This window comes from Hevea brasiliensis, unplaced genomic scaffold, assembly GCF_030052815.1.
Source record: "Hevea brasiliensis isolate MT/VB/25A 57/8 unplaced genomic scaffold, ASM3005281v1 Scaf180, whole genome shotgun sequence".
Lineage (NCBI taxonomy): Eukaryota > Viridiplantae > Streptophyta > Magnoliopsida > Malpighiales > Euphorbiaceae > Hevea > Hevea brasiliensis.
In genome coordinates this window covers 70,667-88,186 of record NW_026614674.1, presented here as the reverse complement: position 1 = coordinate 88,186, position 17,520 = coordinate 70,667, and the positions used below count along the sequence as shown (strand labels likewise).

The 17,520-nt window shown below is 32.4% G+C and overlaps 1 protein-coding gene across 1 annotated transcript; it reads right to left on the bottom strand.

Annotated features, from left to right (window-relative positions):
* Positions 1-15,656: 15,656 nt before the first annotated feature.
* LOC110670308 (60S ribosomal protein L6, mitochondrial-like) lies at positions 15,657-17,104 on the bottom strand. The gene is made up of 2 exons (XM_058141673.1): positions 16,948-17,104; positions 15,657-16,271 (listed from the first exon to the last, which is right to left on the bottom strand). The coding sequence occupies exon 2, from the start codon at positions 16,236-16,238 to the stop codon at positions 15,930-15,932; it is 309 nt and encodes a 102-aa protein (XP_057997656.1). The 5' UTR covers positions 16,239-16,271; positions 16,948-17,104; the 3' UTR covers positions 15,657-15,929.
* Between the last annotated feature and the right edge of the window lie 416 nt (positions 17,105-17,520).

The following is a 17,520-nucleotide window of genomic DNA, read 5'->3' as shown; positions in this document are numbered from 1 at the left end:
GAGAATAATATTGAATGTTAGGTACACTTTCTAAAAAAATAATAAAAAAAATATACAATAAAAGGGAGAAGAAATGCTTGTCATCTTGTAAAAAGTGCTAGTATATGTGCTTTTCACTATTGCCATTCAAAATGAAAGAAATCCACCCAAAGTATTAAAAGAAATGAGTTTGGGGGTGGCAAATTCTAGGGACAAGCATCAAAAGAAAATGCAAAATACAAGTCTAAAGTATCAAAATGTCCCTCCATTTTATGTGTCTTGTAAAATATGCTAGCACTTGACAATCCTCATTGTGTATTTCTTTCTCCTATATTAAAAAAAAAAAGAGAAAAAGATTTAATAAAGTGTACCTTATGTTGTCAAAATTGAAAATATTCTCATGCTTTGAACCCTTTTTACCCATTTTTCTTCTTAGCCTCATTTTAAACCCCATGGCCTCATTACATCCCTAAAAAGACCTTTGATCTCTTGATAGTACTTGCTACATTAGTGGAGATAGGAGTAGGGAATTTGCCTATGGGATTGGAAAACTATTCATCTATTCATTCAATTCTATCATTCCATGTTGAGATACTTTGGTTATCAATTGTCCTAGAATTCTTTTTGAGCATGACTATCTCTTTTGATTTGTTGGTTTGGGGATTTTGAATGATAATTGACTTGATGGCTAAGCGGTGAAAGCTTGGATAAGCATTAGATTCTTTGCATTTTGAAGGATGGGTATATGGATTGCTGGTATGGCTGAAGGTGTGTTAAGTTACTTTAATAGGTGATTTTCATAGTTCTTTGGATAAGGCACCCCTAAAAATTTTTTGCATTTCATTTTAAAGTTTGCTTAAGGACAAGCAAAAGCTTGAGTTTGGGGGTATTTGATGCATACATTTTGCATAATCATTTAGGTTTAATTTCATAGCTATTTTATTTGATTATTAGTCACTTTTAGCTAATTTCATTAGTTATTTAGTTAGTTTTCCATAATTGTCAATTTTGGATTAATTTGTAATTTTTACTTTGTTTTGTAGGAAAAATGGTGTTTTTGAAGGACTGAAGAGAATTTTGCCATTGAGGAGTGTCTTCTAGCCAAAGATGTCAAAACAAGTTTTCAAGCTGAAATATGCATTGACCAAATTGTGCATAACTTGTCGCATAAGCTATGCAGATCTGCATAAGGAGAAAGATCATCGTTCTGAGAACCAATTAAATGTGCATAAGGAGACAAAGATAGCTTATGCACATTCTCGCCTCCCTTATGCACCTTCACGGAATTGTGCATAACCTATGCACCAAGTCATGCGCCGCATAAGTGACTCAGAAATCGCGCATAAGGACTGCATAACTTATGCGATCCACTTATGCAAATCCCATAAAGAGTTCATTAATGAGTCGTGTAAGATTCCTCAATCAATTCCTCCTAGAACATACTATTTTAGCGATCCATTTCATAAAAATGCTACAAATAGTCCCATTTTCTCATTTTAGAAGGGGGAGACAAGGAGCAGAAAAGGAAAGGAGAAGAGAGGCAGAATTTGAGGAGTCACTTTCACCTTCCACACCATTCTCAACCAAGATTTGCAGATTTCTTTCTTCCCTTACATTTTTCTACATTTCTAGTGTTTAATTTCTTACTTCTTAGCTTAGATTAAAGCTTTATTTCCATTTAAACTCATCATATCTTGTAAGCATTATGGATAGTGAGTAGTTTACTTTTGATTCTGGAGTAAGGGTTGTAATATTTGAGATATTTTGTGGATTTTGATTGGGTAATCCATATTTTGTGGTCCTAATGAGTTTTATTCATTTCTTGTATGCTTAATGACATGCTTAGTGTAGGATCCCATTAAGTGATGTTCTTAATCCATGGTTGAAGCACCGAAAGGAGAAGATCTTGTGATAGATAATCAAGAAATTGGACTTAATTAACTTAGACCTAGAAATAGGCTAAGAATTAAGAGGATTCATGATTAATTAAAGAACTTAAAGGGTCTTAATTAATTCTAACTCCACGAAAGTAGGATTAGTTTGATTAAGGCACTCTTTGTCTCACTCGAAAGGGAATTCAAAGGATTTAAGAATTAATCTCCTTAAAACCCATAAGTTTCATAGGATTGGACAACCAATTTAAAATCCCAAAATAGCTCGAATATGAAATCCCGAACTCCGGAATCACCTTTTTTACCATTGTTAATTTCTAATCGAATTTAATCATTTGTCATTTTGAATATTGCCATATTTGAACTTGCTTATTTTAATTTGATGCAATTTTAGTTTAATTAATACATTGTTGAATAGAATGTTAATTTTGCACATTTAGATTGCATACTCCATTACCCATTAATTCATTATTTTAATTTCATAGATACTTCGATTTAGTCAACTTTTATATCGAAAATTCAATCATTAACACAACTCCTCGTGGGATCGATATATTTCTATACTACTTGTACGACCCGTGCACTTGCGGTAGGGACGCATCAGCACTGTAATATTAACCCACTTCGAAAGTGGGCTCAGCAGCTCGACTGTCTGCCCTGAAAATGTTGTACTGGTCACTTATGGAATTTCCATAAAATGAGAATACCTACGTGAAATCTACAATACCAAAAGTTAGAATATAATTTTTATTTAATTAAACAGACTCGTTAAAGACTCGAAAAAACACTGCAAAACTCGTGGGATCCACCAGAATTTTGATGTTAGAAAAATTTGAAATTTATGTCGTTGCGAAGCTCTCACTGAGTGGAGCGTGTTGGTGATCTCAGAATTTTCGTGGGGTTCATGATTTAGGAGAAATCTAGCCCAAAAGTCGAAATTAGCAAAAACTTTTCGGGTTTGATTCGCACAAACTGCCCAATGAAAATTGGCGTTCTAAGTGTCTATGAAAAGCTCTCAAAGAGTAGAACACAAAAGGGACTGGATCTGGTCCAATTGGTGGCCAGATCGACTGGTATCAGGCCGAAAAGATGAAGTGTAGCGTGGCTTGAAGGAAGGACTTTGGGGCAGTTTTTCAGCTAGCTAGAGGGACAACTAGAGGCAGGGAAGGTGGCAGGGGGAGCGTCGACGTGTGGGGAGCAAGGGGAGGTGGCTGGTCGACAGTGGGGAAAGGAGGAGAGAGAGGGAAAAGGGAGAGAAGGAGAGGAGGGTGACTCTCACAGGAGGGGAAAAGGGAAAGAAAAAAGGAACCGATCTGATTCGACCAATTTGATTCAGTCCAGTTCGATTTAAGGTACTCAAAATTTAATTTTTACTCTGTTCTGCTACTCAAAACGAGGCCCGAAAATTTCAAAAAAAATTACAGAAAACTCAAAAAAATTTGTGGAGTCTAAATATATTTTTAAATTTATCACATGATCTTTAAATTAATTTTTAAAAAATTGATAAATTAATTGCCTCAAAAAATGAAAATCCAATTTTGAAAACCCAAAAAATTTAAATTAATTACTATAATATTTAATACATTAAAATATTACAATTTTACATATAAAATAATTATTTAAAAATTCAGGGGCGTTACATTGTAGGCCCAAATAGTATGTGTTAGGGTTTGCTAAATGGGTTGGACCTATTGTAATGGTTTTATGCTATAGGATAGATTTAACTTATTGTTCTTGGCCCTAGGCCTTATTGTTCTAACTCTAAAACTTTTTTGTATTTGAGCTTTAATCCCTCTTGTCCAATGAATCACTATCTTTTAGCAATATAAATAAATAAATAAATAATAATAATAATAATACATTTTTATATTTATTATTTTTTGAATTTTTTTAAACTTTTGATTTGGAATTAAAAAAATCGAATATAAAAATTTTACATTTATTAACTTTCTATTAAAAAAAAAAAAAAGAAAAACCCTCAAACAATTTACAATTAATTTCACACATTGCATTCATGTACCCTTCCATTATTTCATCAACTTTCCTTTCTATCCTTTTAAAACTTTTATGGAATGCCTGAATTCCTATATATGGGGAGGCTTTTTTCATGGTTATCATGCAAATATCACTTCCAATTACTAAAACTTTTCTCCTTTACGAGTAATGCCACTAAAATCTCCAAGCAAGGCTACTAATCCTTTAGGAGAAGAGACAGGGCCTGGTGCAGGTTATTTCAATTGTGACTAACCCAATTCCAAGAACATAATTGCAATAATCTACCAATTCTTGGAAAATTAACTTGTCCCTTGCGCCTCTTTTTCCGTCTCCTTATCATGAGGCAAGCTCTGTGTACAAATAGCTTACCAAATGCAGACCATATTCAGCTCAGTAAGCTATACAAGGAAAAGCTCACCACCTTCTAAAATGGCCATTTCAAGCAGAATTGCTCTAATCTTTGCTGCTACATTGGTATTCCATTTCTGCCATTGGAGGCAATAAAGCTGTCAGTGATGGAGAAGGATTTAAATGTCTTTCCTGGTGAAAGTGAAGACCTTTCTATGACTGCAGATCTAGTCTTGCAGTCAGTTGCAAGTACTGGAATTGGCCATGTTCCTGCTTTACAGTCATCGGTATTTCTTTCCTCAATTGGGGTAAAAAAGTGCTTATCAACTTTGACTCTGGATGACAAAAAATATTGAAAGCCATTTGAACGCCCTGAATAAAATGCTATAAAATTATCCAGAATTAATAAAATTTATAACTAATTAATTGAAGAAATACCCATAGGGTGGAAATTATCAGCAGAACTCATACTTTTATTTGCAAATATTTGTCAATATCAAAAGGAAAAAAAAGGTGCAAAAATATTGTCCCATAACTTCACATAGCATCTCTACAGAAACTTTGGTTGAGTAATAAAAATGGAGTAGGTTCCATTCAGTGTACCAAATTGTTCCAAACAGCTAGTAAGGCATCACAAATGTTTTTCATGTTCATGATTTTGGGCATCTTACAGATTTTTTCCTCCTATTTTTGTTTGGTTCACATTTTAGTTTAACCCCGAAAAACACTTGATGCTGTGTACTCCCTTTATCTCCTTAATTAATCTCTCTCAAAGAATACCATGTCAGGAAAAATATAAAGCTTTTCATACTGGATTGCCAGTAACTGTTGCTGAAACACTTCGTCGTACAGATCCTCAGACCGAATTACCTTTATGGCTAGTACTTATGTTCACGGTAATTTCTGTAGTAATAAACGGGATATCTAAATGTTTTTAACTTTCTATCATTAAGCTGCTTTTAGTTTCATTATAAATTTTATATATATTGAGGGAACTACAAATATATCAACTGATATTTTGCAAATATAGAATTGAATATCTAGCTTTTCAAATTCTGTTCAATTTAATCATTCTGTTAAAATAATATTTTCTATTTTAGCATCTTCGTTTTTCATTGGAATATCTTTTTAGGTTCTGTGTCTTTAAATAAACAACCTTTTAATCTCGCTTTAGATGAAATAAAGAAATAATGTTTAGTGGATTTGAAAGTGAGGGATATTAATGAAAGGACTAGAGTTTAGTGGATTTGAAAAGTCATGAACCATATTATTCATTTTGGTAAAAGGAAGGCCCAAGTCTATATTTTTCCAAATGTGCACACTCTGTATATACAATCTGTTAAAAGCTTACGTAGGGCTATGTTCCTGAAATATTTCAATGTCAAACTTGCCATCAGTATGATTGTATTTCTCTGCATTTATAGGCTTGATTACAGGATTTTCACTGTTTAAGCCTGACTTTTGTGATTTTATCTGAGTTGTTTTTAGAAAAGATTTTGATAATTTCTTAAATGATATTAATATATTTTCTTCTTGGGGAATATTATGAAACTTTTTTTTTCAGTTAATAGAATTAAGTTAAGGAGTCATTCAGGGTCCCTGTTGATCTTGATCAGTAGTTCATCAAAAAGTGAATAACAGTCCTAATGACTTGTTGCCAAAAAGTGGCCTAAAAGATACTTTTTCCTGAATGGAGTTTCATGTGTTGAAGTAGAGAATTTTATTCTCACTTTTCCTCTGATTGTGAAGTGGCTTAGGATGTTTGGAGTTGTCATTTGATATACAAGGAGAGTTGACATGTCCTAATATGGAAAGGTTTTGGTGGGAGAAAACCCCACACCACCACCCCGCGCGGGGCTGGGCGTGGGGTGCTAGGCGCGGGGTGGTGGTTGGGGGTGTTTTTTTTGGCACTATCCACCTTTTTACCCTATATTCCCTCTGTAAACTAACCAATATTTTCTTTCCTAGAAAATGTAAAGCAGCTAACGTCTTAATTCTTTGAAAACACCTATTAATCCACCCTGCTGGCTATTTACATCACCAATCTTCTGCAGAGACCATCGGAGCTGATACTTCGGAAAAGGCCATTTGCAGCATGGTTCCCATACTGACAATAGGGCGTCTTTGGTGCCAACTTGATGAATTGATCAATTTGGGTCACACGGTGGATCAATGAGATGAGCTTAAAAAGCCATTGCATTTGCATGGAGCTTTGCTAAACCATCTGAAGCTTGCAAGTAATATTTTGGTTAAAACAAGTCCTTGAGGTTTTCCCATAATACATATTAAATTATGCATGTAATAGTAATTTTTTTGTATTAATGTAACAATTGGCTTTTTGTAAAACTTTATTGTTCAGTTTGCAATTTGTAAATATTTTTTAAAACATCTACAACTATCCAGATCATATTTGGCTAATATTAATTGCCAAACTAGAGATATCAATGTTGTCATTGCAATAAAAATTACACAGAATGGTAATTTTTGAAAAATATTTTCTTGATTTGTAAGGGCGGGCAAACCTCAAGGACTGAAATATAGTTTACCCTATTATTTCTCTATTAGCAGCTTTCCATTTTTTTTAACCAAACCGTCCACCTCTTCTATGCATTGTTCTCAGCTAAAGGTGGACTTCAATGATGCAATTTTTTTCTGCTGCCTGTTAAGAAATGTTGTGGAAACCATAAAAATTAATGGTTTTCATGTGTTTTTCTCAGCTAAAGGTGGACTCGGATGATGCATTATCTTCTGCTGCCTGTTGAAAAAATGTTGTGGCAACCTTCAAAATCAACAATGAAGCTGGTGAAACTAGGGATTAATCTGGATACTTAACAGCTGATGATTCACTTTTTTAAAGTGTATAGCTTAGCATCGGTTTGCTTTCGTTATATGGCAATTTTTACAGGAGTAAAGCTGCAATTCCAAAGTTAAATATCCATACATATACATATAGCTGAGCGCCTATCATTGAAGAAAGAGTAAAAATGGAGGGACACTCACTGATCAAAGGAAAGAAGAAATTTTTTTGCCTATGTTCTGTAATGTTGTGGCAAACGTCTGCCAACTGTGCGGCCCTGAAATTGACAAGCAGAAACATTTTTGCTTGCTACTGGCTCGAGTATAATAGAGGGAGAGTTGGTAGGGATAAGTGTACCGAGTATAGACCATTCAAGCAGTGTACCTGATGTCTCAAAATGTTGAACCCTAGGTTATCTCTTATCCCCTCCACTTGTATGTTACATTGTGAAATCTATGTTTTTGTATGCTTTACTGAATATATGTAGTTATTAATTTGAATTTTTTGGGTTTAATGTAACTGGATCTTGATTCCAATTTACTGGGGAATTATGCACAAATGGTTTCCTTCATTTTGCTTTTATTGCTTGGTGATATTTTTGACGAGGTTTTCTATTTAGATAAAATCTGAGATCCAAAGTATTGGTCTTTAATTGTTTTTCTTTCTGCTTAAATAAATTCTAACTGCAGATAGGAACTAGGTGATCTGTGGAGTGATTTTGTTAAAACCAGGTTGCTATCCTCCATCCCTTTTGCCCGCAGGCCAAATCCTATTGACAAAAACAAGAACAATATTGTTAGTTGATAAGTTAGAAGGCTTTGTCTGTTCTTGATTGTTGCCATGTGCATATCAGCAATCAGACTAAACAAGAAAATCTCAGTAGCACTGAAACAAGACAATCATGCAACAACAAAATGTCCTACTTTCTTAGATTAGATATCAACCCATGTCTTAATTAATTATTTATTCCTAATAAAATAAATAAAGAAAACTCTTTAAACAAATATGTTTATGTTTGCCGGCTGAATTATTTATTCCTCCTTTATTAGATACTAGAAGAAAATAGCACATCAAAGAGCATGATTTTGGATCTTAGATTTGAGTCTTTGAATACAATTTCAATGTGTTACAAATTAATGGGATTAAGATTAAAACAAATTTTTTGAAGGAAGAAAATCACAATTTATACAGAAAACACCAAATTGGTTATTTTTGATGAACAAGATGGCATAAATGATATGAAAGCTGGTTTGGTTTCCTTGAAAAGTCCAGTGATGCTAAGGATTTTAGAACACCAATACAAGCAAACTTTTGCCTTCAACTATTAACACATAATCACATCTGAAGCCGACTTACATAGCTATCCTGTAAATGAAAGACTTGCTCGCTGGCGAGCAGAAGCCCTGCAATGAAGCCAAGTCCCACATTAGTATTGAATGGTTTGTGCGTTGTTTCAGCTTCCAGGCTTCTGTTTGGATCAAGAGATTCATTTAATAGATAAAATTTTCTATGCATAATAAACAAAAATATATTTAGTTTGATCATCTATGTTTTGTCGACTTGCTCTTGTTTAGCAAAAATTCATCATTTTAATATAAATTTTCTTTTTATAAGGTAGAAATCGAAAGTCCAGCGCTATATGAAAATTACATAATACTGAATCAAATGTACAAAAATTTGCTTTCAAAATAAATAAATAAATAAAACCTTAGAAATCAATTAAAATATTTCCTGAAAATATTTTATTTAAAATAAATAAAAAATTTTTTCCTTTAAATATGCTTTAATATAAATATTATTAATAACAAGAGATAATATGAAACAAAAATTAAATTTAAAATTAGAAGAATATTTGAAATTATAGAAAGATTTTATAATTCCTATTTAAAATAAATAAAAAATTTTTCCTTTAAATATGCTTTAATATAAATATTATTAATAACAAGAGATAATATGAAACAAAAATTGAATTTAAAATTAGAAGAATATTTGAAATTATAGAAAGATTTTATAATTTCTATTTAAAATAAATAAAAAACTTTTTCCTCTAAATATGCTTTAATATAAATATTATTAATAACAAGAGATAATGTGAAACAAAATTTAAATTTAAAATTAGAAGAATATTTGAAATTATAGCAAGAATTTATAATTAATATATTACATCATCAACTTTACAATTTTTATAAAATTCTTTATTTTTGAGTGAACAGAAATATAAAATTCTTGCTGGCTACATGGCCTTCTATAAACTCTATAAATCCACCAATTAATATACAATACAAGACCTCATTACCTCTCAAGCCTCAATAATACCCAAAGCAGCTAATGGCAAACACAAGAAGTTTTTTGGTTGCGCTCTTCCTCTTTGTTTTGATCTTCCAAGCTCCATCATCTTCAGAAGCCAACTACAGGAAGTTCACGGGCAAGGACATCAAGATATCATTGAAGACTTCTTTGGTCACTAGGGTCCTTCCTAACCCTACACTACCTTCTCCTCTTGGTGATTACAAAAGCCACAATATCAATGAAAAACATCTTCACTCTCATCAACTTGTCAAATTGGATCGCATTTTAGAGTCTGTACCAAGTCCTGGAGCTGGCCACTAAATTTTTGTCTTAATTTTTCCTTAATTGCAAAATGATTCCTCCTATTGGATTCATTAATTTAGTGGGTGTTTAGGTATACATTACAATATATACATAGTACACTTTGTTTACATTTACAAATTTTTATTAATCCTTAATATTTATTTATATAGACCTCATGGCAGTACCCCAAATGATATCTTTGTTTAATGTGCCTCTTTAATTATTATTATTATTATTATTATTATTATTATTATTATTATTATTGTTTTAAATAAGGTTTCTGTTCTTTTATATTCAAAGGGCTAAACTAAACAATACAATTATAAGGTTTCTGTTCTTTTATATTCAAAGGGCTAAACTAAACAATACAATTATATAATAATAATAATAATAATAATAATAAAAGAAAGGAAAAGGTATTGGCCTATTGGGGAATGCTTCAGAAACCTGTAAAGAAGAAAAGTAGTTAGAAAAGGAATTAAAAAAAATGGAAAAGGGGAGATAGGAAGAGGAATCGAGAATTGGAAGCAGAGGAGAGGTAATTGCAGCAGCTGCCCAACCCTTCAATTTCTAGCCAAATCCCATCCTTACCAATATCTTTTCATCTCTAACAGCAGCCCCATGATAGAAGAAACCAGTCACCATTTTCCCCTCTTCGCAGAATGCAAGAGAAGGAGCGAGAGGAGCTACAACTGCTCTCCAAAATCTAGCAATTTCTTGTGAAAATTTCACTCATTCTTAGTGATTTTGGTCTATTTAAGGCTGCAACAACCATTCCTAAACTCCCTTGTTGCTTCAATTAGAGTTGATTTCATCCATTCCAACCAAACAGCAAAATAGAAACAAGAAATAGAAGAGCTGTTGTCACTGTCGCTCTTGGATTTTGGCATTTTCAATGCCGTTAGAGCCAACCAGCAACATCCCTAGCCTCCTTCAACTGTTATTGAGTCCTCCCGTTACCCCAATCAAAGCTAGCAGTTGAATAAAAGGGTAATTGATTGAGATTTCCTTCCTTGATTAAGTTTTTAGTCCAACCAAGACCAATAATCAAACCCACTTCATTTCCTAGTCCCAATAAGTTCTAACTTGAAATTGGTTAAGTTGAAATTGTGTAAGCTAAGCATGAAAGAAGGTAAAAGGAGAGGGAAAATATTGGTACATGAGTGACATAGGGTGGTAGTAAGAAGGCAGCATGTGATGGCCATACCAAATTCTTCTGGTCTTCTGTGTTCGGTATTCTTCGGCTGCAATTGGAATTGGGAAATCCTGCTCCAGATATAGGTTAAAGGGACATCTTTGTTGACTAGATCATTCCTTCTAATTTATCTTTATCTTTATCTCCATTAGCATGTGAGTGTATAAATATTTAAGACTGATAATTTTTACTCAATGTTTATTTATATATATTATTTTTTTATATAAAAATAAAAATAAATAATGATAATTATGTGTTTATTTATTAAATAAAATAAGATTTAAACGTACAGTTGAATAAATGGCTAAATACATTCAATATGTGCATCGAATAGATAATACCTTGATGACAAGTAATATAATTTCAGTTTAGTTATATTTATATTGTCTTTGAGACAGTACTTGATGTACACATAGCTTTTGGGACGTATATCAGGTGATCGCCTTTTGAGGGTAGTTCTACGTATGTGTATGACCAATATTTTTACTGCTCTTGGGTCAGTAGCGTCATCATAGAGCCCAATATGCTTGCATTGCTCTTAGACTGTCAGAATTTATTTATACACTTGAGATACCAGCATTAATCTACAGAAAACATATTGTGAGTGTACGAGGATATTATAGATTTTATGTTTTTTCAGAAACTTTAATTTAGCAATATTTTTACAGTAAAAATTTTTATTTTAGCTCAGTATATAATTTAGATTAAATGATATTTATTCAGTTGACTTATTCAAGCACAGTGAAATTAATACTATTAAGTATTAAAACATTATATGTTCCTCATTTGTTATTTATTTATCCGCTCATTGAGTTTATGCTCGTAATTTTATTTTTAACATTTCATATTCTTTTAGTGATCCCACTTCTAGCAATATATATATATATATATATATATATATATATATATATATATATATATATATATATATATATATATATATTAATCTTGATATTCTTTGTAGTTTGATGGCCATTCTTAGTAAATTTGATAATCTTGATAAACTTGATAGTCACGTTAGATGCATACCGCTCACAACTGTATTTCTAACTAGTTATCTTGGGTTGAATATGTCATGTTTTAAGGGGAAAATTTATTAGTTTCTCACGTTTTATTCATCTCTATAATTTAGGGATGGGTGTTACAATATCTACATGAATATATTACACCATTAATTAATTATGCATACTATTAAATAACTTTTAACATGTGTACTAGTAAACTTACAGGTAATGAGTACAAATGTCATTGAATGAGACTGAAGTTAGTCAAAATTATTGCTTATGCCATTGAATGAGGAAATTAAAGCCTACATATGCTCAAAAAGAATGATGTAATTATTAATTAACCCTAGGAATAATGGGTTCAATTGTTAAATTGAGCAAACTTCCTGACTTAATGAATTGCAATATAATGATTATGTGCTAAGCGTAAATGCTCTATATGTAGATTGCCTATATTTTCAAAAATAAAAACCATTTTCTTTAGTCTAATTTGACAAATTTATTTACTCCAAATTTTATTGATGAATATTCAAATTTCAGATCAGACCACAATATTGATATGTAGTTTCTTTGTGAATCTTTATGATAAAATATTTTTAATTGAATAAAAAAAATAGATTTAGTATAATGCATAAAAAAATAACCTCAATGTAGGGAATTCAATTGACTGGCAAGGCAGCCTTCTGCATTTGGCGTCATGAGGCAATGCTAAACAGCTACTCCACTTCACATCACTCATTGTACTAGTTTTATAAACAGTAATGCCACTCTACACTTATTTTGATTTCATCCATGAATTCAATTAATTGAATTTATGCAATCCAATTAAAGCGACTATTAATTTATTTTAATTTTAAATGTCTAATAAATTTAAAATTGATTTATTAATTATATTTGTATTTATTCAATCTATAATTATCTCATTTAAATTGATCTGATCAAATAATATTTCAATTTAAATGTTAAAATAATAAAAAAATTATCTATTATTTTGACTTGAAAGTATCCTACGATGTCCAAATTACTCAAAAATAGAAATAATCTGAACCTACTTAACCCAACCCATTTGCCACCCACAGTTGGGAGAGAAACTAGGAAGAGTGAGGCACCAGCAGCCCGCTAGTCCTTTAAATGCATGAACATGTGTCAGATTCCTGCATGGAGATCTTCCACAGCTTCAGGAAGTAGGACTTCACGTAATTGGCTAGCACCTTAATTAGTTCATATATACCTAACCCAAATTCTAAAGTACATGACAAAAGTAGCTCATAGTACTCTTGCCCAACTTCTTCACTCTCCCTGATCTCTTTCCAATCTCCTCGCATATATATGTGTGTGTGTGCATATGGAAGCACCAATAAGTCAGCTGTCTCAGGATTAATTCTATATTTTCTTGATATATCTCTCCTGATTCTGGATGGCTCGTCTAAGCGCAGTGGCACTTGTTCTTCTCCTTCTTCTTGTGTGTTTATGCAACGGTTTGGAGGCAAGAAAGCTCTCATGCATGGAGGAGAAGGAGAGCTTGATTTTGAACGTACTTACTGCTCCACCTTCCTCTCCTAGCGGTGGAGGTAATTATGAAGTGAGCTGCAATAAGACGAAGAAGATATTTGCCATGCAACTTGCTAGGAGTGAGAGATATCCGGCGGAGTCGTCGCATCCAAGCCCTGGGGAGGGACATCCAGAACATGATGAAAAATTTTAGTTTTAGATGGCATTAGTATGCATATTTTGTTCTCATTCCTATAATGTCCTACATTTTGAAGGCATTGGAATAATTGCATGTATCCAATCTCATGTATACATCATGCTTCAATTGTGTCCTGTCCAATATGCAAGCGTCTATGGAATAATAAGTGACTAAATTAGTTGCTTCATGAACTTTCTTTCATCATTGGAACTCGTTTCCTTGAAAATTAACCAGGTTTTCTTCTTCTTCTTCTATATATATATATATCATTTAGAATAAAGACATTGTATAAATAAAAATAAAAATATATTGGAGGCAATTTAAATAATTGAATGAGATAAATTTTGATAAAAATCATGATTTTTAAAAGTAAATAGGGGGTAGTTAATCTACTGTTCCCATGTTGGATCCCCCCATTTATATAGAGAAATTGGAATAAATATTCATACTTGAATAAGAAAAGTTAAAAGATTTTCAGCAAAAAATTTGATTTAGGCACACTTCTCAATCTAATTTTCCCCCATGGAAATGAATGACAGTTTTTATGTAACATTTCAAAGATATTGGAGTGGGTTCAAATTTGTTGCTGCCACAAATTACTGATGGAAATGTGATTTGTTATATCGGTTAATAAGTTAATGATATTGTCAATTAAGAAGTTGGTCAAGTAAGTTTCAAGATTCATAAAACTAAGTACAAAAATAATTAAACTGAAGGGGTTAGTTCAATTCATAAAATGAATTTGCTCCTGACCAGTTTCTCTGATGAAGATTCAAATCCTGAGGCTGAGCAAAGAATGATACGGTTTCTTCATTTATTAATTTTGGCATGAATAGTTGGGAAGGTTAATTAACTATGTACAATATGCAGAAGTTAACATGGGATGTAATTTTATCACAATTGCAAAAGAAATAATACAAGAATATTATTAAAAAAAATAGAAAGAAGGAAGAAGAAAAAGAAAGAGATAAGTAGAAGATTATTATTGGGTCTTCCTCTTATTCTTTTTTCCATTATAATGCCTTAGAAGCAACGTTTTCAAAATCAGCCAATGAATGAGGAAAAGCCATAACTATGTAATGGGTTATTTGAGTAGTTGCTTGAACTACTGGTGATGTAACCCTTAGTCCATTGTTATGACCTACCTTGTCTAGTACTTTTACGAGCTAATTGCGCTATATATATATTCCTATCTAGCTTGGAAAAGCGTTATTGTTCAACAGTAATACCACTAAGAATTCCCAAGCAAAGCCACCAATCCTTCTGGAGAGCCTAATCTCAAGAACTCTGAAACATAATGCAGCAGGCACTAGCTGCCAGGAGGACAATGGCTGGTGAACAGCTTCTTTCATATCTGCCTAAACCAAATTCAGCAAATCACTTGCTACAAGCTTCAAATATGTTTGCTCTAGAATAATTCACAGTTTCAAAATGTACTCTGGCTAATTAACTTGTCCCTTACGCATCTCTTTCCCCCTCTTTATGATAAGGCCAGCTCTATACATACATATGGGCTGCTAGCTACCAGACTACAATTAGGGCTAATTACTAGATATACTGAAAGTATTAAAAAATAGTTTCCTCTCTTAAAAAAAATTGGACACTCCTTATAGTATGGAAAATGAATCACACATGATTGTGAAAGACAGTACATATGCATTGGGTACACTTAATAATTTCTTCACATAATTGTGAGAAATGGTATCAAAGCACAAATTAATTTTTTTTGTCAATAAATAAAATACACGCACACACAGATACCGGGTAACAAACACACATCAGTTAAATATTTCTTTAATTGTCTTCTACATTTAGTTATTTAATAACCACTTTATAAAAAAAAGGGTGATAGTTTGAGAGTGTGACTATAAGGGAAAAAAGGAAAATGAAAAAAAAGATTTAGAATGAATGAAAAATTGCCAGGGGCTCAAGTTGCATACTTGAAGGGCACAATCAATTTGATGATCAATATGAAAACCTTGTCACGTAAAACTGGTCATCCTTCTACTTTCATCTTGCGGCACCAACATTTGATCAAAACCTTGAGGTTCAGAAAGAAGTTCATGCAGAATTGAATTGATGGACATTCTTCAACTCAAAATAAAAAATGACATTCTGCTTAATTTTTTTGTTCCCACCAACATTCATTAGCATGCGAGACAAAGGTCACAATTTAAACCATTTTTATATCAGTAAACATTATTTATCTTGCACATAGTGATAATAAGGCCATCAGCAGAAACAAAAATCTCACATATAGAATAATCATACCACTTTTGCAGAACTTCTTGCTAATTTAAATGCCTTCTAAATCATAAAATTACAATGTTTCAAGCTCAGAAATTGAACTTGTTTGACAAAAAAAAAACATTGTATGTTAACGTCATGAAATTAGGCAAAACAATTTGCCATTAATATCATGCAGAATTGCTCCCCATCATTTTGATTTCTTTCCTTGTTTCTTCTTGATCACTTCATCAATGTACATTATACCCTTGCCCTTGTAAACTTCAGGAGGTTTGCAACTACGAACAGAAGCAGCAAACTGGTGCACCCTTTGCTCGTCAATTCCAGTGCAACAAACTACATTGTTCTTGAAGCAGAAAACACGAACAGCGGGAGGAACTGTGAGTTCAACCTCATGACTGTATCCCAATTTGAGAAATAAGAGGCGTCCTTCTGCTTCAGCCCTTGCTTTGTATCCAACACCCACTATCTTAAGAAACCGAAAAAATTTGGATTCCATTATAGTAACAGCAAATTGATCACCTTAACTCTCCTGAAATATAACAAACGGTATGAGTTCGTAGCAGTATTGACATGCAAATAAGACCTTGATGAACGGGGAAATTAACCTCAGAAACAGTTAATCATCTTTCTCTGGGAAAGTTTCCATTTTTATTGTACATTTTAAGTTAGGATTGCCTCTAACTAAATAAGATTAAACAAATAAACTATAACTTGTATAAAGAAGTCAACAATCCTTATCTCATTCCATCACTATCACTTCCATCGCAACAACCAATACCGGTCCCCTACCCGCAAAATCTCATCCAAATTTGCTTATACTAAAATTAACATATACACATGCAGCAAAACTTCAATCATCAAATCAAACCGAAATTGGAAATACAAGTATATTGCAAAAAACCTAACTTCATTAACTTTAATAATCTAATTAGACCAAAACTGAAGATACAGTGCAAGCTAGAAATTATCATAATAACGGATACAATAAAGCATCAAATCCCCTTTTTTATTAATTTTTCAACCCAGCATATTTTTTACAATCTTCCATTAATTTCAACCCAACATTCTCTTTACAATCTTCCATTTCTTTTCAATAGAAGCTGAAAGATAGTCGAAAATTAAAAGTTGAAAATAAAAATGTCTTCGTTGTTTAGAATGCAGTGAAAAAAAAAAAAAAAAAAAAAAGCTAAAATTTGAAGAAGTACCTCAAGTTTCAGGAACTTCAAGTTTCCGATTTCGCTAGAAGCAATTTCTAGTAAAACCGACACTAGGGGAGTCAATAGTATTCTGTTGAAGCGTGGAATGGCCTTCGCATGTAGGATCGTCGTTGGAGGCAACCGGACTGCGTTACTAGACAGTAATTTTCCAACGAGGAGAATGGTTCTCTAGTATCTAAAGCTGTGGAAATGACGGCTGATTGACCCGAATCCATTTGGTCCAATAGGTCTATCTAATGGGTTGGGCTAGGTCTCGGACTCAAACTTTAACAACCTAATAAAACTTGATCCTTGGGCTCAACGGGCTCTCTTTTCTTCTTCTTCTTTTTTCTAATTTTGATTTCTATTTTTTTTTCCTTTTTTCTTCTACATTTTTCTTTTATAAAAAAATATCAACTATTGAAATTAAAATAAATCCTTGAAATCAAAACTTTAATATACAGTTCAGAAAATCAAAACTTTAATTGGTCGAATTTTAAAAATTTGAATAATTTATTATGAATTTAAATAAGTCATAATTTGAGTGTAATATAATAGGAAATTACAAGTTACGGATAATTT

What these genes read in the sequence shown, in the direction of transcription:
- LOC110670308 (XM_058141673.1), bottom strand. Translation starts at nt 16,238, where the DNA reads ATGGAATCCAAATTTTTTCGGTTTCTTAAGATAGTGGGTGTTGGATAC.